At 34.2% G+C, this 27,866-nt stretch overlaps 2 protein-coding genes across 9 annotated transcripts in view; one reads left to right on the forward strand and one right to left on the reverse strand.

Annotated features, from left to right (window-relative positions):
- Positions 1-23,965, forward strand: part of Atp8b (ATPase phospholipid transporting 8B) — a 97,487-nt gene extending 73,522 nt beyond the window's left edge. For 4 of the 8 annotated variants that reach the window (XM_076322742.1, XM_076322741.1, XM_076322746.1 and 1 more), the window contains 14 exons: positions 5,798-6,287; positions 10,147-10,205; positions 10,304-10,516; positions 11,103-11,308; positions 11,469-11,624; positions 11,710-12,352; positions 12,961-13,137; positions 13,650-14,391; positions 14,893-15,085; positions 16,219-16,370; positions 16,447-16,799; positions 17,039-17,264; positions 17,348-17,583; positions 17,669-19,614. In XM_076322742.1, coding sequence (XP_076178857.1) covers positions 5,798-6,287; positions 10,147-10,205; positions 10,304-10,516; positions 11,103-11,308; positions 11,469-11,624; positions 11,710-12,352; positions 12,961-13,137; positions 13,650-14,391; positions 14,893-15,085; positions 16,219-16,370; positions 16,447-16,799; positions 17,039-17,264; positions 17,348-17,583; positions 17,669-18,085 — 4,263 coding nt within the window. In that variant the 3' untranslated portion in view covers positions 18,086-19,614. Of the gene's footprint in view, positions 1-5,797; positions 6,288-10,146; positions 10,206-10,303; positions 10,517-11,102; positions 11,309-11,468; positions 11,625-11,709; positions 12,353-12,960; positions 13,138-13,649; positions 14,392-14,892; positions 15,086-16,218; positions 16,371-16,446; positions 16,800-17,038; positions 17,265-17,347; positions 17,584-17,668; positions 19,615-20,733 lie in introns of those variants that run through there. The other 4 variants (XM_076322744.1, XM_076322745.1, XM_076322747.1 and 1 more) reach the window with 4 other exon arrangements.
- On the reverse strand, positions 21,189-25,882 carry Cdk7 (Cyclin-dependent kinase 7). The gene is made up of 5 exons (XM_076322749.1): positions 25,657-25,882; positions 25,532-25,591; positions 25,340-25,448; positions 24,821-25,266; positions 21,189-24,727 (listed from the first exon to the last, which is right to left on the reverse strand). Exons 1-5 carry the CDS (start codon positions 25,708-25,710, stop codon positions 24,380-24,382), a joined length of 1,017 nt encoding a protein of 338 aa, XP_076178864.1. The 5' UTR covers positions 25,711-25,882; the 3' UTR covers positions 21,189-24,379.
- Between the last annotated feature and the right edge of the window lie 1,984 nt (positions 25,883-27,866).

Below are 27,866 nucleotides of genomic sequence, written 5' to 3' on the forward strand. Positions count from 1 at the left end.
TCCAATACATGAAATTGAGAATAGCTTGTATAAGTCGTAAAACGCTTTTACTTAAACACATATTGACCCACGGTCGGTCTACGTATGCACTACTTCAATGCCTGCTGCACCATTCTACGACACATGAACAGTGAACAAGCTCTGTAATGCTTTTCTTATTGCATTCTCCAATTGATATATGAATGGTGTTTTTTGTAACCCTCGTACTGTAATCGGTTTTGAATCAAGCTATCGAAGAACACGAAACAATTTTTATCCGTGATATATTTACGTACCTACATGTACATCTATTAAAGAGAACGCGTTAACAGTGAACTAAATATGAATTGTACAACAGTCTTCTTTCTTCGCATTCTGTTCGACGTACTTTCTCAACTCTTACCGGAGATTCATCGACTCTGAAGCACTCAACTGACTTGCCACACTCTAATCGTCCTTAAGAATAGTCATCTCCACACACGTTCGGTGATCTAACTCGACCTTTTCGACACACAAGCGCGCATTTTCTAGTTAAACGCGTACGTGTTTCCAAATATCGCAGTCACGCCTCGCTCTCGAAAAGCTCTCTCGCTCCTATAATATTGATAAATCCTTTTTGTTTTCGGTCAGTGCGTTTGTGATATATTTCCGTTAGTTCGCGTTGAGAACAGTACAAAATTAAACTAATTATGGAAACAACGATCGAGTTCGTATATTCGTAACAAATATGTGACAGTGCGGTAACCATGTACAGAGTGGAGAGTACTAATTCGTGGTACGGGCGGAAAGAAGATAATTCTCTCTGAAAAACTAAGTCGTAAACGTGAAATAAAATTTGAAATTTTATCCTAGATCGATTTTTAATTTTGATTTTGTGCGTGAAAATTTCGTTTCACTTTTCCTTCTTCTTTTTTTCTTTTTTATTATTATTATTATTTTTTTTTTTTATTGTTTCTTCAAAAGGTTTGGTTTTCTTGTTGAGTGTACCACGAATTACGCCCCATTCTGACTAAAGTACCGTTCAAGGTAATCGACGGAATCCGATTATTGAAAAGATACAAATTTGCTGCGTTGGCGGAATCCTTATGCGGCGTTAGACAATTTTTAAAATCCAATAATAGGCCAAATAAAAGAAACGAAACTAATGGGGCACCTTACGTTTGATAAAAACAAGTTAGATTCACCGGTGAGTTTTTACGATATTATTGTTGTAAAACATCTTTGCTACGCGTGTGTGGAGGTACAACACGCGAACATAAATGGATAAATACTGTCTAAACACGGGTAAAATATCGTCGATATAACCTAACCTCGTAGATTGTGCTGTAGTAACGCGTGAAATTTCAAACTCGTTTGTTTCGTACTTTACGTATTGTTCTGCCAATTTCAAATACCGTTTTATTATTTCAGTGGAAACATTTATTGTGAACGGTTTATGGATATTCAAAAAATAAAAATGAGTAGAATATAATGGTATGTTACGTTTCCCGTAGTACTTCTAGGAATTTTAGACAGGTAGAAAACGGAGAACGCCGTAGCACCATTGGGAGAGTGTTCGTCTCCTAAATCGAAGGTTCTGTGTTCGAATCTCGTCGTTCCAAAATAAGTTTTCTTTATTAATTATATTTGAATTTCGTAATTTTCTATCGACTTTTCACGCAAGATTAATCTTGTTGCACGTAAATATTGCCATTGCGTGTAACATGAACCAACTTGCAAGAATAAATAAAATTAAGTGGATGTTAAATGAGCCATTCTTGGAAATTTACATCTGAGAATGGTCAAGCATAATCCAAACAATTTTTTGAACATATAGTATTTTGCAATGGATAATATCGATCAACTAAAAATTCTACTCGCGATATTCGAACACCGTAAAACAAATTCTTACTGTTATATGTAATACATATTTATCGAATAGATAAAGTTAATTACTATCAAAAAAAAAGTTACTCTATCATTTTCGTCTATTCGAAAATAAAATAATACTTTTTGAAATAATTGCTTTTTAACATTTGAATAACTGCGCTGCTCAAAATAATTGGAGGACAAGTTAGATAAATGACTTTCTCGGTCAGCAAGGCATGCAATACTTTAAAAGCTCCAACATGCTTTACGAGTGAAATATTCAGTCAAATATTACTGTATTAAATCCAGAGTATAGCCTTGCCATTTGCCAAATTAAGAACTCACGGATTTGTAGAGAAATATACTGGGTGTCTAGTGTAAAGACTTACAAATTGTTTCATCCGACATTATGAAAGGTAGCAATCAATTTTTTTAAAGCTCACTTTAAGTCATTTTTTTTTTTTTTAAATAATTACTTTTTACTTGAAATATTTGTTTATGTTCGATATGGTTAAGAAAAAAAAAAATCTTTCACATATAGTTAATTATCGTACTTAAAATAATGTATATGCACTTATGATATTCTGTTCCGATCTTTAATCATTTTGAAGCGAACAATTTTTATTATCATCATTCGTATAGACGATCTAACAAACAATTATTGTCCACGTTTAATCTATGTTGTAAATCATTATTACCCTGTAATCGTTAATGTATACACGACACTTGTGTGTGTTCACCTTGAATATGCAATGCGATCGACCAATTTGTAGAAAACACTAACGTACAAATTTAACTCGATTGACTTTCATATAACCTCGTACAAAGTTTTTGGTACAACTAGCAATCGAGACTCGACCATCGTTTAACTAAATGTAGACATTTTCTAACCCGGTACGCCTATCGGCTTAATCTCGTTTGCTTCCAATGAATAAATAAATATTTGATTTCCCAGAAATCTAATCCTCGAATTGTTTCGTGCAGTGTATATTAGCGTAACGAGTGCCCAATGGCGCAACGTATCAAATGCATACGCAATGACGTACATAATACTCGATAAATGGCGTTAAACGTGGCTGCGCAAACGGAACTATACAACACAATAAAGGATCCGTTATAGGCAGTCGGCTTTACGGTCATCTGCGTATCGCAGCTTTATTGCAGACTCCGGAAAAGTCTGTCGACTTGCGTCCATGACACATTTTCGCACGCGAGCAGCCATTCTACCATCCGTACTTTTGAACCAGTTTTCAAACACACTTTCTAGAGCGTGGATGATATTTAATCATTTTTCTATACCCGGTACACGAGCGTTGTACATATAAAGTACCATCGACCGAATGTGGAGAATGTAGAAAACAATCGATAATTTCTTACACGTTGAACAGACGTATTCCGTGATCCCTGACTCGTCCGATTCAAACCGACGTATACGTACGAGTCGTTTCCCTCGGTTTGTTTTTGTTTGAAAGCACTCTCTATTCTTCTTTCGTCCAGACGATGACCGAATGACATTAATCCGAATATCGATTCTGTATAGATCCTCGTGTTTTGAAATGTATCGCAAACTTTTGGGACTTGCAGTACTTACACAAATTAAGTCGATACTCAATACATGTATGTTTCAACACTACTGTTTATTAAAGTGCGGACGGTTATTCCATGTTACCTCTACCGCAGATGTTCTCTCTTATTTGCTCTCATTTCGATGCAAATTTTAGCTCCTCGACGTAAAGAAATGCGTAGTCTTTGTTATTGCATTCTTCGTAATGTTTGCTTACCTAAGGAGGTATATTTTTAGCGGAAATAATTTATTGTAGCGTGCTTCGTAAACGTACCGAGAGCCGGCCAATTGCTTTGGATTTTGTTCCCATTGCCGCTTACGCCTCGATAAGTATTACTTTTGGAAACTAGTGTGTTTATTAATATTTTTTTTACTCGTTTGCCCTAGGATGACTTTAGATCGTTCAGTCCCCTCTTGAATTAACGAAATCGCTTTAAATTCGATCGAGTTAATATTAAGTGAATTTTGTAACATTTCTGAAAGACAAATAATGCTATTCGAAAAAAAATATATTCGTATATTTCCGCGTACGCTAACCATAGAAAGAACAAAAATATAACGATCGACTCTGCAGTAAAGACAATTGACTATTTCGCGCGACTAATGCCGAGTAAAGAGAATAGAAAGTTTTTCTGAAAGACGTGCTAAAAATACTAAAATTGATTCGAAACTTGTTTTTACATCGTGTTACACCAGAGTAGTACTTGCTGCAATAGATTACCTTCACATACTAATTCATTGTGCAATACCTTTCTTTGTAATCTAGATTTTTTTTTAACACGACGTTAATTAACACGACGATTCATATTCTGGTAAAATGATTACGATCAAAGAAAGTGAAATGGGGTCAATTGAGACAGAAGTTCTCCTAGAGCCAAAATGATCACTATAAAAACCTAAAAGTGTATAATTCTTTCTTTCTTTCTTTTTTTTTTTCAACATTCTATGCGTTTTCATTCGGACCTGTACATTCTACATTCTTAGTTTAACGAGTAAATGTAAATACACATTTTTCCCTCACACTCCGAGATTTCACGAAATCCCCAAAGCTGTCCTTACAGAGCCACCTGAATTTCAATTTACCTGTAGAGTCACCGTTAAATTCAAACTCGAATTCGAAGGGGACTATTTGAGAAGCAATAAACCTCTTTTAACTCTGCTCACTACCTTCCATTTCCTTTCGACAGAGAATAGTCGTGATAGGCGTGCATCGTCAGTTTATTTTTCTTTCTCTTCAGGACCGAACAAATATCGAGGAAAATAGAATTCGTAGTGTAAGCTATGTCGCTTTGGAAGAATGTCCCGACGTTTCGTCAACGTTACAGCTATTGTCGCGAGCTGAAAAGATCTGTTCCGAGGGGTGCCATGAGATGTGAGAGAAACGCACCTTGACTCGGCTCGAGAATTGTATTTCCTTCTACTTGACGCAGTTGTACGTTGAAAGAAGTTCAACCGTGATCGATAGATACGGCACTCTATCGTAGCTTTTATTTTACAGATTTGTAGAGCGGCCAGAAACGAGAGATATATTCATTTTTTTTCGCTGTCGTAACAAACGAAATGCTGAAATTATCCTCAAAAGTTTCTTCAGTCCCCGCGATGCTACCTTGAAACTTGTACAAGTCATTTAAAAGAAATTCTATCTTAGAAAGTCAAAAAATCATTTGTAAATAGCGTCGTCCGCGTTGCACACGCAAGACTATCATTCCTCGTCAATCGTCTTTTCAAAAATATTGAGAACAAAGGAGGTAACAGTGTTTTAAAAACCATACAGAAGTTGTTTAAAAAACTACCATGTGTCTCCAATAATGTTCAAGACGTAAATAGGGGTTGAAACTTCAGAGAGTAGTTTCACCTTGTTGGGTATGAGTCGCTGCAAGCGAGAAAAAAATACGAGTTCTTTATTTTTGGCCGTTCTACGAACTTACGGAACTTGGTTAAAATCGCGAAAAGGGACATCTCGCGGATGTAGCTTCTTGCTTAATGCGGATCGCGAAGTAGGCGTTAAAATCCCTACGTATCGTCGTCGGGGCTATAGTATACACTAGCGTCGTTACGTATCCGATGTACGAGTGCATTATCGAACCCGCGACGAAGCCAACCGCAATTCTGACGAAACGTCGGGGAGTAGGTTCTTTCCAAAAGGACACTATTCAGACCCGAAACCCTCAAACGGTACCAACCGGTGAGAACTCTTCGCCGTGAAAGCCTCGAATATCTTGTTCCGATGGGTGCGAGACATTTAGGTATAAAGGGGACCACGAAAGAGAAAAAGAAAAGAGAAAAGACGAGCACAGGGAGCCACGTTGAAAGCGCATCGGTCGTGCCAAACGGCGTGTCCTCGACCAATCGTTAATGCCTCCATCGCGAAACTTGTAACGCAATGCTGTCGTGTGACGACCGAAGGTGAAGGACTGCGACGAGGCCGACAAAGTCTCGGTGACGCGCACGACGACGAAATCGGACGTCGAAGGTAACCGGAAAGGATCAACGACCGCGGCGTCGGTGTGCAACGACGAGGAAAACGCCGGCACGCGGAAGAAAAAGAAGAAACGCCGGAAAACACGGAACAAGCAGCAGTTGCAGCTGCATCATCTACCGCAGGAATCACCGGGCGACAATCAGCACGCGCACACGGTGGTGAATCTACCGTCGTCCTCGGGCGAGGTCGAGGCGGTCGGCGAATGCTCGAAACGAGACTCGTCCAGCAGCTTGGGTGGCGCCAGCCGACACAACACCCTACGTGAATCTTTGCTCACGGTGCTGGGGAAATTGGTGATCTGGAAGGGTACCAGATACCGATCGGCCACCGCTGCGTCCTCTTCATCCTCGGCCCCGCCGAATTCACCACCCGCTACCGAGTGCATCGGCCGTAGCACATCCTTTTTTTCCAGCGGTGAGTTACGTCGCGTTTCCCTACCATCGACGACAGACATTTGCTCGGACGATACGTTCGCTCGTGGGGTGATACGCAGCTTTTTCGAACGCGAGCCTACTAACCGAGAACGAAGCGAAAGTATTGGCCGCTCGAGGTCACCCCCCACCACCGTACCGGCCGCTCGGCCCCTCCCACTTTTACGCGTAGCTCGCGTCTCCGTTCGAGAGACAGCGTGTTGCGTAGAACGCGCGGAAGAGATACAGTGAAGCTGTCGGTGCACTCGAACGTTAAGAGATGAAACCGAAATAAATGTTTCCGTGGACCGTTCGGACATTTACGCAACTCGACGACTTAGGAAAGATTACCAGCGGTCGAGAAACGTTGGTTTGGATTCTTTTTCCCATTGGGCGTGACTTTGTACTGTTCACGGTTCGCGAGAAGTCCCGCGAGACGACACAGGAGTTTCGCACTGTCTCCCTCGGTCTCTAGGCGTCTCGTCTTCGTCACTCGACCCAATTAGTATGTCGGAACACTTTGGCCAATAATACAGCCGAAGATACGAAAATCCCGTGCACTGTGACCGATTAGACCCGCGTTCTTTCCGCGAGACTTCTTGTCAACAGTGAACAGTACTGTTTTCCTTTGAATTTCTTTAAAATCTATAACAAGGTCCGAGAAGAGTTTCTCGAGGCCGGTTTAACAATCAAAGCGTAAACGGTATCGGACGATACCCAATGGTTACGCGATTCTGCGCCTCATCGCCCAGTTTTACCCCCACCACGCTCAGACCACTCCCTTGGAAATCTTCTCTAAGTTGTCGAGCTATTATAAAAGTCCGAGCCCATCGAGGGACAGGCATTGTGGATCTACGCGATCCTGTAATGCGTTGTGGCAAACACATTTAGCAGATTACAAACGCAAGTGCATCGCCAGTGTGCCTCAGGAAATTCACTATGTTTCTTTAATTCTCAAATACAGAGAAATAACGAGATACGGAATGGTGGTGGGGTAGCTAAACGTTACGGTGGGGGAGAACCACTCATAAGGGAAGAACTCGTTCTACACGCTTTCGATTTTAACTTACCGTTTTACAGATTGCAGATTACAGGTTTCTGTTGATATCCGCAAAATATTAGGTATAACGGCTGAATAATTCTAGACGTATAATTAATTAAAGTTACATAGTTTAGATGTATCGCGAATATCAGTCTCTGTTATCGAAGTGGCCATAGTGCTGATACTTTAAGCGGGTAGTTCGCGTATGCACTTTTATCGAATACTAATTTTTTTTTTTAATTGGACTTATATCCAACTGCAACAATGTGTATAATACGCCATGAAGAACGTAAGAAATTCAATGACCATCGGATAACAATTTATCAATGTGTATAAATCGGGCAAGTTGCAAAGGAACGCTTGTAACTTATTTTTAGAACACGTAATTACGTCTTACGTAGAGAATAACAAATTTTTAGCAATTATAAATTCATGGGGTCGGACCGAATTTATTTGACAGCTTTATGACCAACAATTTTGAGACGAAAACGGCTCGCAAACATGCTGTCTATAAATAATACCTCCTAAATGCACACTGCTTTGCCTGTGACGTATACTTTTACAAACAGGTAAAAAATTATGTATCCAGTTTTCAAAACCGTTACTACCTTTTCGCAACCAGTCGAGATCTTGGAACTAGATCCGATTGCATTCGATTACATACTTCGAGCACACGGTCAGCTGCGAACGCCTGCTCGTACGAACGTGCTGAAATACGCTTGGTGCGCTGCAAAATTAATTTCGCCCTGGGAAATATTTTGTAACGTCAACCAAGAGAAGTAAAAAGTGTAACCGCGGCATGCGAGCATTCATTGTGCGCCCACGGTGTCGACTGTTTTTACGTTTCCCATACGCGTGTACTCGATGACTACCAACCCGCACTGTGTGCATTGTCGAAATAATACATCATAACGATTTCGAGAGAAAAAAAAAAATCGATAAACGAGATTCAAACGTATCTAAACTATGTAACCGTAATTATACCTCAATAGGTTAAAATCGAAACGAACAAATCGGTTGCTGCTTCCCTTGACAATGACCTTGTGGCAGCCACTACTTTTTGCTTCGAATTTGAATCGAATCACCATGCTTCATCATTTTCCAATATTTTAACAAATCGTGTGTCACGGATTACCAAACATCGATCGATTCAACGTCACTTGTACTTTTGAAATATATCGATACTACTATTTTTAATAAATTCAGGTAATTCGATGAAAAGTATGTATTTGAAAAAAAAAAAAAAAAAAAATTACATTCTTCAATCTATAGAACCGAAGAATCTCGGAATGCCGGCGAATTGTTGAAATCGTTTGCCGAAAAGACACAACTTGCGCCAAAAGACATTTAGAAGTTTCATTTGTAACACTCTGAGCTGTGAAAGTGTCAGAGACGTTACGTTCTATTATACTTTGAAAAGTCGCTTGTTATTCGCGTATAAAGAACAGAGAATTGTGTCGGAAATTTGCGTCAACGTTGTGATCAGATAATGTCAGGTAGCAGCACAAGGTTGTGCAGCATTGGCGGATTTTAGCATCCATTTAGATGAAATCGTTACGATAGTGTACGAGCGTCGGGGAAAAACTGTGGCACATCAGTCCGTGCAAATGTGTCTACATAATTTTGTGATCCATTTTATTCGTAAAATGTGACTTCCGTTACACACGTAACTCGGTAGACCACATTTACGCAAATGAGTTCGCATTACTTGTTCAGACTCAATGTTCTGTTTACCTGATTTTAACTGCGTAGATACCCTCGACGTAAACGACTCGTTTTTCCCCCCTTTTCTTTTCCTTTTTTTTTTTTTTTAAACGACACCATGCCATTTCGAGTGAGCTTGCAAATGTGAGTTGCAATTATGCGATTAATTATTGCCTCAATGATGCTTTAATCGTTAGATTGAACGTCATTTAAACGTGTCACGATCTCATCTTTGATTTTACACACTCTAGAAGTTTGGTTATTTATTTATTTATATATATTCGGAAATGGAAATTCGTACTTCTATTCGTGAATATTGACCAATAAACGATACGAGAAAGTAAAAATTTGTTTTTCTTTGAATTTTTTCCTAGTGATCGCTACAGAATTCGGAAAACGTCCAAAAATATTTCTTGACTTAAAAACATTTTGTCAATATACATACATACATACATACATACATACATACATACATACATACATACATACATACATACATACATACATACATACATACATACATACATACATACATACATACATACATACATACATACATACGCGCGCGTGTGTAAAAGATACCGCTAGTTTGTTACATATTTTCGAGATCAGCTCTAAAGCAAAAAATTAAAAAAGAAAAAAAAGAAAAGAAAATAACAGTGGTCAATTGTTGTTGATTTTCTACTCGTTATCATCTCGCAAACAATAGACATACGCTGTTGTTTAGTTTTCTTGCTATGTATGTATTTAGTTTGTAGAAACACTGGTACAGCCGCTTCCTTTATACGCAATACTTAATTGATACTTCCGGAACCTTTTGTCGGTGCATCCTAGTCACATTCCAATAGCAAATTACTGAATAATTATTCTATCGAGGTGTACACGTAGTATCGAATAACTAGTGATTCGCTGAAATAATAATAATGATGAAAAAAGAAAAAGAAAAAAAGAAAAAAACAGTTTGAACAAAAAGATGGCCGTGACATGAAAAAATATAATTGAGAAAACTGCGTAATGAGAATCATTGATTGTGTTTCTTTTTCATGTAAAAATGTGCACATTGTTTTTTAATCTCACCATTATCACAATGCAATATCGTTTTCTTTTGTTCTTTCAGAAACGGAGAGGAGAATTCGCGCCAATAATCGCGAGTTCAACTCACAGTTTAATTATGCGGTAAGATTAAAGTACATTTCCATAATTTCTGTTATACGCGTTAGTTAAGCCCTGATAAATGTTTCTGGTAATGGAAGAACATTTTCTTCTTTTTTCAGAACAACTACATCAAGACGTCCAAGTATTCGGTTCTGACGTTCCTACCATTAAATTTATTCGAGCAATTTCAGCGGCTCGCTAACTTTTACTTCCTATGCCTGCTGGTGCTTCAGATGATCCCCGCTATCTCCTCCTTGACCCCCATCACTACAGCCATACCCCTTATAGGGGTGCTCATGCTCACTGCCATCAAAGATGCTTACGACGATTTTGTAAGTGTAGAAAAAATTTACAACGCTTCCGTGCGCAGGGTGCTCCATGATTTTTGGTACAATCGAAGAGTGATTTCTACGACTAGAAATAAACGGAAAGTGTAGGAATAACATTCTTGTGTGGAAAAAGTTGAATTAGGCGCGTCCAGGAGTTGCATCGAAGCCTTTTGAGAGATATGATTCCTTTTTTTAATGGAAAGCTACGATATTTAGATTAAACTACGAAATTTCGTGACGTATATCTATATTTACATATGTACATGTAATGTAATATAAAAATATTATACCATTCGATGTATAATATTTGTACACTCGTGTGCACTGCAAGCCTTTATGCAGTGCAAGTTTTTCTCTTACCGATGGGATTAAGATGCTATCGGTTACAGGTCAAGGCTATTAATGAATGTAAAATATTGCGAAGGAATGTACTATGAGAATCACAACCTTTCCAATTGTACCATAAATCACGAGGCAACCCACCCCGTGTGTTGATTAAACGTTTGCAGAATATTGTTCGCGAAATGTAATTTTCGACGTAAGTTTCGTTTCATCGGAATTAATCGTGGGCGTATAAAATGATTTTTAGCAACGGCATAGCAGCGATTCACAAGTGAACAATCGGAAATCTCAAACTTTGCGAGGCACTAGTCTCCGGGAGGAGAAATGGTCGCAAGTTCAAGTAGGCGATGTAATCAGAATGGAGAATGATCAGTTTGTTGCTGCCGATGTCCTTCTTTTATCTACTAGTGAGCCAAACGGTCTTTGTTACATTGAAACTGCAGAATTAGATGGGTTGGTATTTTTTAACGCAGATTTTATTTCTTGTCGCAGATATTGTTAATATAACTAATCGTAGCAATTCATTCGTGAGATCCTTGTATAAAATTCATTGCATTCGAGTACGCAATAATCATCAAGAGTTCTAAAGGTGCGATGCGATTGATTTTTTTAGGGAGACGAATTTGAAGTGTCGGCAGTGTTTAGCCGAAACTGCCGAGATGATGGACAACCACGAATTGATTGGTCAATTTGATGGGGAGATTGTTTGCGAAACTCCTAATAACTTGTTAAATAAATTTGATGGTACTCTTACGTGGAAAGGGCGAAAGTAAGTATGCACTCCCTGTCTCGTTTACTTATGTAAATAGTAATTCGTGTAAAAGCCTAAGTTTCTTGTTTCGTGCATGTGACAGATACGCATTGGACAACGACAAAATTATATTACGGGGTTGCGTGCTGCGGAACACGCAATGGTGCTATGGTGTGGTCATCTTTGCAGGCAAGGATACCAAATTGATGCAAAACTCAGGGAAGACCAAATTTAAAAGGACCTCTATAGATAGGCTGCTAAATTTTCTCATCATCGGGATAGTGTGCTTTTTACTTTCTATGTGTTTGTTCTGCATGATCGGCTGTGGAATTTGGGAAAGCCTTGTGGGCCGTTACTTCCAAGTGTATCTACCCTGGGACTCGCTGGTGCCTAGCGAGCCCATGGGCGGTGCCACAGTGATCGCTCTACTTGTGTTCTTTTCTTATGCTATTGTATTGAACACAGTGGTGCCAATCAGTTTATATGTGAGTGTGGAAGTTATCAGATTCGTTCAGTCGTTTTTGATTAATTGGGATGAAGAGATGTACTACGCACCTACAAATACACATGCTAAAGCAAGGACTACTACGTTAAATGAAGAGTTGGGGCAAATAGAATATATTTTTTCCGATAAAACGGGAACACTGACGCAGAATATAATGACTTTTAACAAGTGTTCTGTGGCGGGAAAATGTTACGGGGACGTTATCGATGAAGTTACCGGGGAAGTCGTCGATTTAAGTGAGGTGAGTCTGTTTATCACTCTATCTGTAACCAGACTCGATGCTGATGATGGGGTACGTTATCACTAGACCGTTTGCTGTACATTAAAATCCATCGTCTTTTTCTAGCTTCTAATGTTGTAAGCGTACACCATTTTATGTTTAAGTCAAATTCTCAGTTGTTATTCCAATGGAATTTATTATGATTACGATGTTCACTGCACCGATAACATTTGATTTTTTTCCCATCATGTACAGATTATTGATTAAATGTAAACAAAAAAAGAAGTTCTGTAAAAAATTTTCACTTAAATACATATTTCTTGTTTTACTTTTAAGTCATAGATATTTTTGTTAAATAGTATTAAATCATCAACAAGCATTAGAATTTGGTGCATCAAGTTCATTCATTTTATGTTTGTTATTATGAAAGAATACGGTGATTTTAAAATTTGAACAGTGAAAAATTTCCTTTATTTCGTGTAACAGTATGATTCCAATTAAATAAACGTTACTAGTTTAGCACCTTCTTTCTTGATAACAAAATAGAAACAATTGAATCATTTCACAGTTTGGCCATATTTTGCATAAGTTTTCATGTACATCACTTAGCATGTGTGTGCTGCATGTAGACGGACAAAGCTGCCCAAACACCTACGATGCGATGGAAAAATGGACAAGAATTTGTTCAAGTTTATACACCAATAAGTGGTCCAAACGTACGTCTACTGGAACATGTGGACAGGATAACCAGTATAATTCCAGAACCAGGCATCTATGGCAGTTCGATGATTCCACACAAACATTCAGTACGCATGTTATAATTAACACACATCTTCCACAAACGAAGAGAATTTTGTGTAATAGTCTGCTCTCATTTATACTCCTTTGCTATCGTGCTTTGCTATTATAAATGGTTAGATGTTGTGTATTGTATAAGTATTATCTAGTTTACAAAGTTCAATGATTGTTTGTAAATATACATTAATGCATATATTTGCTTTGTAACCTTTTTCCTATGCTCTTCATTATATCAATTGCATGCTGCATAGTATACCACTCTTGTCTGTAAATGGATTCAAGCACTTCTGAACTGCTTAGTTCTTGAAAATTAATTTTCACAATGCTTTAAGGAATTATAAAATTTATAACATCTTATGTGCCTGCTGACTTACAACAAATCTATTTACATGGAGGCAAGGTACTTACTTTGAGTTCTAGTATTTTCATTTCCACATACTGTTTCTTGTGTGTTGTATTAACATTATTATAATACAAACTGAAAATGAATTTTCAAGTAATATTCGATTTACGTTTACAGACAGTGCCGCCGTTGGATTTTTCGTTCAACAAGGATTATGAACCAGAATTCAAGTTCTACGATACTGCACTACTCGAAGCTGTGAAGCGGAACAATGAAGATGTTCATAGTTTCTTTCGATTATTGGCACTATGTCACACCGTTATGCCAGAGGAAAAAAATGGCAAACTGGAATATCAGGCACAGTCGCCAGACGAGGCTGCCCTTGTATCTGCCGCTAGAAACTTTGGTTTCGTATTTAAAGAAAGATCTCCAAATAGTATAACAATTGAAGTCATGGGAAAACGCGAAATATACGAATTGCTTTGCATCCTAGATTTTAATAACGTTAGAAAAAGAATGTCTGTCATTTTGAGGAAAGATGGACAGCTCAGGCTATATTGCAAAGGAGCGGATAATGTTATATACGAACGATTAAAGGATGGCAGCGAAGACATCATGGCAAAAACCTTGGAACATCTTAATAAATTTGCGGGTGAGGGCTTAAGAACATTGTGCCTTTCGGTCAGAGATCTGGATGAACAGTTTTTTAATGATTGGAAACAACGTCACCAAGAAGCTGCCTTGAGTCAGGAAAATAGAGATGATAAATTGGATGCAATTTATGAAGAAATAGAGAAAGATATGACATTATTAGGCGCTACTGCCATTGAAGATAAATTACAGGACGGTGTACCTCAAACTATCGCCAATTTAGGTCTTGCTGGTATCAAGATCTGGGTATTAACTGGTGATAAACAAGGTAAAAATATATAAAAATACTTTGAAGTTGCATGTAATTTACAGGGGATTCAAAAAGGTTAAGACTAAATTTATACTACGCGTTACTGAGGCCAAAGAGATGAAAAATGTTCATATAAACATATGTCCGAAAATACTTTATTAAAACAATATAAACGTTCAAAGATTTACAGGCAAACTTTGTGTAACAATTCGTTTTACAGTATTGTGTATGTATTATAATTTTCAATGACTGTTATTGTTTACATGTTCTGGCCTGTGGCCTCAAGATCTCTGCTATCAATCGTTCCTTACCTAATTATAAATCGCAAATATCTTTGAACGCTTATATCTTTTTAATGAAGCATGGACATATGTTTATACAAACTTTCTTCGTCCATTTGGCCTCAGTGTCGCGTGGTATAAGTTTGGCTCTAACATTTTTGGATAACCTGTACATGTTATTCACGCATAGCATATTATATTGTAAACATAAATTATACATTATTTTATCGCTACACAGAAACGGCTATCAATATTGGCTATTCCTGCCAGTTGTTGACAGACGACCTTACAGATGTCTTTATAGTGGATGCTACTACTTACGATGGCGTTGAAAATCAATTATCGCGATACTTGGAAACTATCAAAACAACCTCCAGTCATCAAAATCGACCAACTCTCTCCGTTGTCACATTCAGGTGGGACAAGGAAAGGTCAGGCACATGAAAGAGACGGAGTAAAATCATTAACCTTTTCCATACCTATTTCTGACTAATTAACGCATTTATTTTAAAAGTTTCTCTTTTGTATTGAATGTGGCATCATGTTCTGTGTAACGCTTTCTTTGTCTGGTTATGCCTAAGAATTTATAAGTACTTAAGATTCAGTTATATGTCTTTGACATTACATTCAAATAAAGAAACTTAGAATTTAAAATATTACTATGTATAGCGTTATATAAGTTGCGTACTTCAACGCAAACTATGCATTCTTAATAACGTTTCTATGATGCAACATTGAGTAATTCAAATATAGTTTGGCATGCACTTCACGAGATTGTAAAAAGGTATTAATAAGTTATATTATACTAGTACCTTATTTTAATTCAATTTGTTATGCATACAATGACATTAATGTCCTCAAATTTAAATCAAATTAAGTTTTATCAAAATATTCAAGTATACAGTCAAACTTATATTTGCATGCACATTTTAAAATATTTATACATATGGAAATGTTAAAATTTCATAAAATATTCTCCATTCATTCATAATTGGGAGAATGTTAAAACCATTTATCTCATGCTTGTCGATTATTCTATTTATAATGTAGACTGTTCAGTATAGTAGATTAGGTACTAGTCTTTTTCTTGAATATTACAATTTTTTATTTTGTATTTCTTAAATACCCTATGATTTTGTATTAACATTGATAGTCCAAACGAATAATGATAATTACCATGTGCTTGATACTCACTCCTTCTCTTTCTGTATGCTTAAAATTAATCTTAGTAATAATGATAATAACACAACGAGTTTTGGTGCTTATGTCACGTTATTATATCAGTAGTCCATGATACAGTGCACTGTGTGTATTGTTTATAATTAATACGCATCATTTTTGTATACAAAGAACCAATTCAAGTTTCCCATTTTATTATGCAAGTACAATTAAATATTATACTTTACCACTCGTTACATTGAACCAAAGTATTGTATATTAAACGTCTCTCGTAAATTTGACAAAAATGAAACCTAACTCTAAAAAATTGAAATGCTAATGTAATTCGTATTGTCCACTTAAACATAAGTTCTTTTCATCTAAACTTTAAATTTTCTACATGCAGCAGTGATACTGAATACAATCCTAGCAGAGATGAACAAGACGAACATGAAATGGAACAGGCAACAGGATTTGCAGTGGTTATTAATGGGCATTCCTTAGTTCATGCATTACATCCACAACTTGAACAACTTTTTCTCGATGTATCAAGCCAATGTAAGTTAACTATAAAATATTTTGGTTATTTTTTGTCATGAATAGCAGTCTGACATTATACATTGCAACTTTTTAGGTAAAGCTGTGATATGTTGTCGCGTGACACCCTTACAAAAAGCAATGGTTGTCGAATTAATCAAGAAAAATAAAAATGCAGTGACTCTAGCAATTGGTGACGGAGCTAACGATGTTTCGATGATAAAAACAGCTCATATTGGTGTTGGCATTAGTGGTCAAGAAGGATTACAAGCTGTATTGGCATCTGATTACTCGATAGGACAGTTTAGGTTTCTGGAAAGACTGCTCCTCGTTCATGGTAGATGGTCATATTATAGGATGAGCAAGTTTCTTAGATATTTTTTTTACAAGAATTTTGCGTTTACGCTATGCCACATCTGGTTTGCCTTTTTCTGTGGATTCAGCGCACAGGTACGATCTGCTTGTTATTGCTAACTTTACTCATTAAAAACGTTATAGTATAGTAATGTTACGAAGTGATGAATTTAAGGGCGAATGTGATTTACAAAATTCCTTTGTAGAGCAGCTAGTTCCAAAATTGAGTATTGGAATATGATCGTATTTATAATTCTGATTATCTAACATTCTGCTTAATCTTTCGTTTGATAAAAATTGTCTCACATATTTTTATCAATTTATACTTTTTACAGACTGTATTTGATCCTATGTACATTTCTGTCTACAATCTCTTTTATACATCATTGCCTGTAATGGCAGTTGGTATCTTTGATCAAGATGTCAATGATAAAAATAGTTTATTGTATCCAAAACTCTACGCACCCGGATTGCAAAATTTACTTTTTAACAAAAAAGAATTTTGTTGGAGTGCCATACATGGTTTTTTTGCTAGTTGCGTATTATTTTTAGTTCCGTATGGTAAGTTACAATAATTTACTTCTATCATTATTCTATCAAGTCACAAAATCAGCATTTTAAATAATTAAATATTATATCTTTAGGAACGTATAAAGATGGAGTATCACCAAAGGGCTATGTACTTTCTGATCATATGCTACTGGGAAGTGTCGTAGCCACAATATTAGTCATTGTCGTGACTGTTCAAATAGCCCTTGATACATCGTATTGGACGATTGTTAATCATATTATGGTTTGGGGCTCGCTCATTTGGTATTTTATTTTAGATTATTTCTATAACTTCGTCATAGGTGGTAGTTATGTTGGCAGTCTTACTATGGTACGTTAATTTTCTTCAATAATACCTATTAAATTACTTCAGTATTCATTAAATATAACATTAACACTTGTATATACAATTATAGGCGATGTCTGAAGCAACGTTTTGGTTTACGGCAGTCATTTCATGTATCATATTGGTAATACCTGTACTGTCGTGGAGATTCTTCTTCATAGATGTTAGGCCAACTTTGTCTGATAGAGTTAGGCTTAAGCAAAGGTTGGCGCAATTACGTTCCCGCCAAAGTCAAGACATTCTTCGTACTCCGTCTACAAGACGGACGCGACGATCTCTTCGCTCTGGATACGCTTTTGCGCATCAAGAAGGTTTTGGCAGACTCATTACGTCCGGGAAGATTATGCGGAAATTACCAAATGGTGCAGATTTTAAGTTTGCCATGCCGTTTACGAACAATACCAACAAACAAGTTAGTGTTGCCACCACATCACCAAAGGACAATGCATCCAAAAATTCGCACACACTGGATACTATTAATCTATAATCTGGACATTATATTGTAAGTCTTTCCACCATCTATTGAATTTCGGATGAATGGTTTGCTAAGTTATATAGCAGCATTATATAATAGAATTACTCAAATTTTTGCAAACGAATTTTTGTGTTAAACACTGAACGAACTTTCGAAATACGATTAGGCATCAAGTTTCATTTTTTGTGCAATCTGTTCTCATCGTACATGACGCGCAGAAAGCTTCGTGTACATGCATCGCAATAGATAAAACATTTGCCAGCTTATTAGATTCAACTCTTTTTGTATTGATGCTTACAAAAATTTAAGTAATCGAATTTCATAAGACAATAAAGTACTAATGGTTTGCATAAGAAATTCTACACACTAGTAACTATTAAAGAGTACTATTTCTTTTTTCACCAAAAATTATTGTTAGTTAAAAATCATTTTAATAAAATGCATTTTCTACCAGATCAATCATTGTTCTAGACTCTTATTGAAATTCTAATTGTACTTTACATATCGTTTATATCAACAATCTATGTTTCCCGTTAATTTTGTAATTCATATCAATTTTTACAAAACTTGCTCAATAGCAGAATTTTAAATTTAATTCCCTTTATGTGGAAATATAAGTAAGTAATGATACTTTTGCAAAATTATTCATTTCATCGCGTATAAAAGAAGTGTATCAAATAAATTATTCTTATTTACTGCATGATATTCATGTTATGTAACAAGAGTCTAGAACGAAAAACGATCTCAAATTAAAAGAATTTATTGAGCTATTAGTAATAACCTCTAATGAACTCTCAAATAGTGCACATGAATAAACATGCACAGGTTGATTTATGATTATACATTTTTGCTTCATATATGAAAAAAAATGAAAAACAGAAATAAAGATATTTTAAGTTTTAAAAGCTATCAAAACAAAATCTTAGCTATTAACTGTTTTTTGTCTATAACTAATCGTTTGGCCAATTATTTAAATTAATCAGTTTTAGTTATTTATTAATGTATTATATTCCCGTGTATAAATGTGTTAGTTTCGTAAGGTCTACAATAACAGTAGACTGATATCAGTTTATACGCTAAATTTAAAATATTTGAAAATATATCTCTATATCTGTCTAAAGATCAAAATCAAAGAAGTGCAGATTATGATAATGCTTTAAATTTTTCGGTCTTTAATTGATTTTCTAACGTATTCACTATGTCCATCAGGTTAAGCTTTACTTCTTAAGTAAACAAATATCCTTTATTTAAAAATTGGCATCAAAATATTACACAATAATGAAATAAAAACATAATTTGTATGATCATGACACTCCCTGTGTACATATGTGTAGAGGCGTCAAAAGATCATATAATATCCCTACTTGTATTATATACAGTCCTAATATGAACATGGTTGCTGTAAAACATGTTTACACGATATACTATATATAAATATATAAATAAGGATTATAGTTATGATGATAATTGCCTTTATAAAGTATGAATACAAGAAACAATTAAAATTACTGTATTATAGCATTGACTGTAAATATTTTAAAGAGAGATATATATATATATATAGTAGTGTATATATATATATATATATATATATATATATATATATATACATATACATATACATATACATATACATACATACATATATATATATATTATATTAAATGTTAAGTATACATTTTTTAAAAGAAAGTAATATATAGGTAGATCAATTTAAAAAGATACGAAAATCGTAGCTATATTATATTATACTACTGCGGATAATGTTTGCCTTGGACTGACTACTGAATAATATAATAAAGTAAAAAACAGTAGTAACAATGAAATATGTATTTCTACTTTTAATATTACAATGAATTCTAGGGAGATATAGTCTGCATTGGGAAAGTGTGTTCCATAAAGAATTTTTTTATTTAAACAGAGACATAGCAATTTATTGCTTTCAAACATTGTGCCTAATCAAGAAGCTACACAGAGTGTTTCACATTGCAATGATTCGTTTACTTTTATGCAATATGACGTATGTTATATCTGCAACTGTATTCTCTTCTTTATTGATCATATGTTAATCCTTCGCAGTCAACGGGTTCCATACGGGAATATAAAATGTTTCTTTCTATAAGTCGATGAGCACCATACGGGGACAAGCCTACGACATCATTGCTTTTATCAGATAAAGACATGAAATATTGTGTCTGCGGGCATTGCAGCTTATATTTATTGTTTATAGAGATTGTGTACACTCCACTAATTTAATAATATATACTCCGATTTTCAGAGAAGACTCTTTATGTCTCCATATGGTGCCCATAAACTGCAAAGGTTTGTCTCAAACTCTTTAATCGTTATTGTTCTTATGTGAACTTATTTTTTCATTTTTTTTCGAATAGAAACATTTGTGTGTAAACTTCGTTTATATCATAATATGTACCGATCCAAAGTCATTAATGCAGAGAAAAAATTCATACAAAGAGACTGCTGCGTTTTTATCTCCTCCTTTTTGAAAAACATACTACATATATCTAACGCAGAAATGTCAAAATAACAGAAAAATGATTTTTATAATTTCAATGAATTCGTATGTTTTATTATTAGAGTATTAAATACTTTGTTACAATAATGTTGCTTTTCATTTTTTTAAATAAAATTTATGTTTCTAGAGTGAGACTTATCAATCAAGAATTGAGATATTAACTGAATTTTGTTTAATAAAAGTTGGACTTTCAATAATGATATGAATGGACTGAAGAATAATTTTACAAATATTTATAAAATGAAATTGTGAAATCATCTTCAATGTTGGAAGCAAGCTGTACCATGCTAAACTATTCATATTTGATAAATTGTGAACATATTCTTCTTTACACTCGAGAAAAGATCCTAGTTACCTAGAAAATGCACCGCCTATATTTTTCGTCTAAACTGATTTATATATACATTTATTTTGTAACACTTCTTGCTAAGTAGTATTTGGAGATGTGATATTATTATTACGGACAGCTATATCATAATGTATGTATTACTTATTTTAAATCCCTAAATGGATATAATTTCATTTTCATTTGCAAATAACATCCTTGTCCTAGAATCGGAATGCCATGATTTTTAAATAATATGAAGTGACATTACCAACAATGTTACCTTTATTTTAATAAAAATTTGAGTAGTATGTATTAAAATGCAGCTTTTACAAACTACATATAATTCACTGTAAATTATTTTTATTTTTCTTGTCTAAAACATTAGAAATTCTGTTAGTCTGCAAAATAAATGTACTAATATTGTTTAAAGATCTTGGTAAATATTGACTTAATGTAAAAAATAAGAAATTAAGGAAGATAAGCATTATAAGGTAGTCATAACATGTTGTTGGTTGCATAAGTTGTTACATATGTTACTTTAAATACTGAATCAAATGTCTAGAAACAAAATACGAGAGCAAATTGTCTGCTGCATGTGCTCTATAGACTGCGCATCAATTACTGCTTAAAAATATTTGCTTAGGACATAGTATAATTTAAAGGACAAAACAATTGTACTCATAAGTATGTACAATTGTTATATCTTCATTGCATTTCATGTCCAGTGAATAACCCTTTAAAGCAGCTTCGAGTACGTGTTCTTCATGGGATGCTAATATAAGACAATAATATCAACAATTAAAAGGTATAAAATGTAATTGATAATATCTTCGTTTTGGTTTGATATTTTCCATTTTAAATAAATTGTACTAATTATATTAAAATTTTGTTTTTAACATTTATATGTATATTTAGAAAGGTTTTTTTTTGTTATTACAATACTATGTCCTATGTACTATTTCTAATGTATTCTATTTTTATGTATTGAACGATGCATCCTATCTAAAATTTGAGCCCTACTGGATTAAGGAAAGTTTTACGAGCATGTTACACATGTAGGGCCATGCTGCAGAAGGGCATAATAAAAATGCTAATGTTATCAAATACAATGTTCCTTGCAAAGTGCACGCAAGATAGGGAGATAGTGTGTACAAACACAAAAATGATTAAATTTACCCTATTATTATGTTACATTTAAAGCGGTGGTGACTTTAAATGGGTTATCTTATTGAGCAATGTATTAATCAATCGATTGAAATTATTTCTTTGCAATTTCTACAGTTGTCACGCTCAAATATATTCAGTTATGTATTAACACGTTGTCACAAACGATAGAAAGAAGTTTTCATTTATAATTTCGATGAATACATCGATACAATCGAACGATTTACATTTTGTAAATCGCCGTAGATAATGTTTTCTGGTTTTATACTACACTCTGTGTAATATCAATTTTGTAAATCTAAATATTGCTTTAAGTATATATCGTGTACAGTAAAATCTACTTCTTAAGTGTATTATTTTTTATGTGTAAATAACTCGCACGAAAGGACAGATGATTAATGTTGTAAAGAAACATAGTAAAGTATTAGTACCTTGTACACCATTCAAAAATTGGATTCTGTAAAATCCGTTTTTGTAGAATTTCCTTTTAATCGCATTATAAAGATACTATATTTTTTTCATTTGCTCCCAAAATTTTTCTCACACTTTTGCACTATCATTTAAATTGAAAATTGTAACGGTAATAATGGTTCTGCTTTCTCACTACTTTGGTTTGGCAAACATTGGTACATACTTTTAGAAAAATTATTGTTGATTACGTATTAAAAACAGTGTTACATAGTTGTTACTTATAGTTCAATCTGAATAAGAGGGACCACAGTACAATATCATAGAACGAATTTATCATTTATATATTCTAAGATGCTTTAGGAGATTACTTGTATTTAAAATGAAAATGATTTGATTACATTCAAACATTTATAGAGTTGTTTTAATTTTTACAAATTAAAATGAAAAGTAGTACATTAAGATTCTAATGTGATATAATTCCGAAATTTAATTTTTTTTCGATTACATATCGTGTAAATCAAATTTTATATTGTACGTTCTACACAGTAATCTTCTAATACATCTTATCTTAAAATTGTCATGTTTTATTTACATAGAGCCCCCAGCTTTGCATCTCTATGTCAGGATCTAACAAACTATATGAAACAAATATTAAATGTTGCTTCAGTATTTAAATGCACATGTCGTCTTAAGTTGTGCTTTTAATGTAACTATATGTACAGTAAACAAAATTTTGTTACAGCTTCCTGTAATATATCAAAATATGAGATCTATCTATTCTATTCTTCTAACTTACTCTAAAACGAAATACATTCTCATGGAGTTCAAAGGTAGCCAACTCATGTTGATATGTGCATTAATATAAAATTTATATAATTTGTATCTTTACTAAATTGTATTACGTTTTTGTTACCCATCAGTATTGATTAGGTTTATGTATATGTGTAATAGTTACATGTATATTGAAGTCATGCACGGATATTAGTTAGAAACTGATTGAAAAGGTACAGTCAGTCGTGAGCAGTACTCGTAAAATACTGTTTTGCAAGCTCATCAGAGATGAGCGACGCAAAATCACCATCAAATTAAGAAGAGATTATGACGAAATAGATATATTCCTTTTGTCTAAAAAGAGGATGTATTGCAAAAAATATCGTTTATAATCTATACTTTTCCCATAAAAAAGAAAGTATCAACGGAACACCGCGAATAGAAGCGAGAAAAATTTAGTAATATTTGTACTTATTATGGAAACAGAATGATTAATCTTGCTGCAAAAAAACGCTGCGAAATGCGATTACAGTTTTAATAATTTGTTATCAGCGAGTCACCTCTTTTACGCTACCGAAATTCAATATTTCACAAATTACGAAATTGTTCACGTATCAAACATTTCTTACTAGTTTTTAAGTTAATAAAAGTAATGCAGCGTAATGTTGTATTTTTAAAAAATGTATTATTATTTCAACCTATGACATTTCCGTCCTTTCACAATTTTCTGTACACCATGAATTAAATGGTGTACTTTGAGGATATGTAATGTATGTAATATACAAGACCAATATATTTTTATATCCAAAACAATACTCTATATTTAATTTTGATTATTTATATAATAGTCTTGTAACAAAAATACATTATTGATTCATTACTGTACATGATCGCCATTTTACTGCAAATATTTTTGTTAATGTATCTCACAATTTCATTTTATATGCACACTGTACATTTGTATAAATTAATTCATGCTATCATTCTTTGCCTCTTTCAATTGCATATGATATTAATAATTCATTGTAAACATAATAACAAACATAATGATATTGAATTGATTTCTATAATTCACAATTAATTCTAATTAAAATTATAGTTAAAACTGTAATCTTTTCGCAAGCGAAGCACCATCCATTGATTCCAATAGTTTCCTCTTTAAACTAGGCTTTTCCTCTGGTTGTCGTTTTACAGTTGTAGGAAGAGGTAATTTAGGTCCAGGAGTTGGAGCTGGCTTATTGCTAAAATACGGCATTTGAAGAGCCTGATCGCATGTACACCTTTCCAAAGGATTTACATTTAGGAAACTAGCAATTAAGTCTAACAGATCATTGCCAGCAGCAGTAAATATATGTTTCAATGGTGTTCCAGGAAATGGTTTAAATTGAATAAAATCCGGTAGTTCGGTCATTCCTGGCCATGTCTCTTCGGTGGGTGTACCCAATGTCTAAAAATCACATGTACAAATAAATGGAAAAAACATAAAGCAATATGTATTCTTACTTGTAATTTTTTATAAATTATATTCGATTTCCAATACCTGAAATATTCTGGTAAGTTGATCCAGATCAGATTCTCCAGGTAAAAATGGTACACGTAACAAAAGTTCTGCTAATATACAACCAATTGCCCACATATCTATCCCAGTTCCATAGAGCCTTGCACCATATAATAATTCAGGTGACCTATACCACCTTGTTACCACTTGATGCGTATTCAATCTATTTGGTGAACCAAAAAATTTGGCCAAACCAAAATCACCAATTTTCAAAACACCTTCTGCATTAACAAGTAAGTTATTTGGTTTCAAGTCTCTATGGAGTACCCAATTAAAGTGGAGATAATCTAATCCTTGAAGGGTTTGAATCATATATGCCTTAATATTTGCAGCAGTTAAAACGATATTGTTGTCCTTTATTATTATCTCCAAATCTGTATCCATAAAATCGAACACCAAAGATACATTGGATTTGTGACCAAAAACATCTAAAATATTAATGTTAGAAGATGAAAATTGTAAACGTCTTAGGTTTTACAAAGTACATGTACATTCGTATACCTAACAAACCAATCACATTATCGTGCTTTAGTTCTTGTAATAATTTGATTTCTCTCAATGCAGTTCTATTTATTCCATCTCTAGCTTCCGCACGACTTCCAACTTTGATCTAAAATTATCATAAGTCAATGACATACCACTGCACATTAAAAAATAAGATTTCATTATTAATGTGAAAGTGTCTGCAGAAACCTTTTTTACAGCAACAATTTTAGATGTTTCGATATCTTTGGCTTTGTAAACAGTGGCGAACTGAAACAATGTTGTTTAGTATATCGGTAACGTTAAAGTTGTTGAAATGCTGAATTTAGACTAACCTGTCCTTCTCCAAGAAAATCAATTTTCTCGTACCTTCGCAATTTTTCAGTCATCTTTTATAATTATATAGTGCTTCTAGCTTCTTTTTCAATCAATTATTTATTTAATGAAATTTTACATAATAAGCCTGCTTAATTACGATTCAAAAGGTACGCTTTATTGAAGCAATTCAAAACGAAGTGTATGCTTTCATGCTGCAGCGTGTCGCTATGTTCGATCGGTCGCACGTGCTTTGGCACGTGTTACTATTACGTGTGTAAATGCTTAAAGGAAATATTATATCAAAAATATAATGTAAATATTTTATTCGATAAATGTTCAAATAGTGTAAACGTGTAAATGTTGCAAACTTTATCAGCCATTATATGTTAACTTATCAATTGATACTTTTAAATCCTTAAATGCTGATATAAGTAGAAAAATCTATAATAAAAAAGTATGTACTAAAATTCTCCTTTTTAAATAATTTCCTATATATTTATCATCTTGGCATTGTACTTTTTATAATCGTTCTTACAATCGAACGAATGTACGAGGTATTCGGTTAATTACATTCTTTCATCGAACATTATACATATGTACATACACAGGTATGCTTACATACGTACATACATATCTAACCTACTTTATATTTGGAATACTCGGTTGAATTAGTTTTCATGCAGTTTATCACATATTTTCAACGATTTTATGGTTGCAATTTATGAAAAGTCATAATTATTGGAGGGGAACTGAGGCAGATATTTTTTTAATTGTACTTTTTTGTTTAATTGAAACCTATTTTCGATGGTACAATGTATCAGTCTTCTATTTCAATATTAAACATTTTTGACGTTAAAGTAAATTCTCCGATAACTCGATTTTATTTTGTTCGTCGTTTCCATAAAATTATTGCTCAATTTACATTTGTAAAGAAATGTTACTCGCACACTTGCAACAGTGATACGAAGAAAATTTATATCAAAGCACAGTTGATTAAATACTTGTTTAACAAATAAGATAATTAATAAATGAAAATGATGAAACTTTATACTACACTGGTATAAAAATCCTAACCGGATCTCCAATATTACATTCCCATGATAATTGAGTTCAAATAATTCCACAGTAGGTTGCTGTTCGTGGACATTGATAAAAGCAAAGAATATTAATTTGCTAATGGTACACTGCTATATAGCGTACTGTTCTTACTATCGTGCCTTTCAATTAAATTCTTTTTTTTTCGACCAGGCATTATAACACACGATAAAAAAGACTAATATAGAGGGAAAGTATAGTTGACCATCGTGCAAGATCGCTCGACTGTTAAATGAGAGAAAGAAACGGTGATAACCATTACGATCATGAGAGAGGAAAGGAGGGTTATGCTATCATAATTCCGATTAAACTTTTCAAATTTATCGACGTTCACGAGACGCCTTTTTTTTAAGTTTACACCATATTGTGTATCCACGTTATTGCGAAATTAATAGTTATAGTTAAGTTTATCAAATCTTTGCGTACAAGTTTAAGTTAGAATTACGAAAATACATTCCTGGAAGTGTAGATAAAGTAAAAGTAATAAAATATTTCGTCAAGTAGAAATTTACATAAATGTTTCGATAGAAGACACGAAAACGGTATTACTTGCACAGGATTGAACGTCGTGAAGCAGGTTACTGCATTTAATAATTTTGAACAAAGAAATCGATTCTTTTTTTTTTGCATTTTCTTAAAGTACATAGTCTCGAGAACGTATCCTGTAAATTTTATTAAAAAATTCGGGAAATTAACGATTCTATGGAATATTTGAGCAAGTCGCTCGAACACGCTATTAGATTCAAGATTTCACAGTGGATGATTTTCTCGAAAGGCTCAATCTGGCAGCTCGATCCGAAACATGTACATTGGGACTCTGGAATAATTCAAATTATTACCTTCTCAGGTTCCTGCGTCGTTGATGAAAGTTTCGGCCAATTTTACGTAACATCGGGACGAATGCTAATTACATCGCGTCAAAAGACACGGAGATATCGTAAAAAAGGCAAAAAGTGCTCCATGTTTGGAGAAACAGGATACCAGAAAATTTCTTGAAACGGCAGATGTGTTACAGACCTGTCGTCGTCTATTGATCGTAAATTAAATTAAAATTTAACAACATTTTACTTACACGGTCTACACCGTGCATCTCAAAATGTATTTGCTCGATCGATCTGAAATTTGAATACAT

The sequence above is a fragment of the Ptiloglossa arizonensis genome, chromosome 11 (genome assembly GCF_051014685.1).
Source record: "Ptiloglossa arizonensis isolate GNS036 chromosome 11, iyPtiAriz1_principal, whole genome shotgun sequence".
Taxonomy (NCBI): Eukaryota; Metazoa; Arthropoda; class Insecta; order Hymenoptera; family Colletidae; genus Ptiloglossa; species Ptiloglossa arizonensis.

What these genes read in the sequence shown, in the direction of transcription:
- Cdk7 (XM_076322749.1), bottom strand. Translation starts at nt 25,710, where the DNA reads ATGACTGAAAAATTGCGAAGGTACGAGAAAATTGATTTTCTTGGAGAA. An exon ending in ATTTTCTTGGAGAAGGACAG is followed by an intron (nt 25,592 to 25,656) that starts GTTAGTCTAAAT and finishes ACATTGTTTCAG; the next exon opens with TTCGCCACTGTTTACAAAGC. An exon ending in TAATGTGATTGGTTTGTTAG is followed by an intron (nt 25,267 to 25,339) that starts GTATACGAATGT and finishes TTAATATTTTAG; the next exon opens with ATGTTTTTGGTCACAAATCC.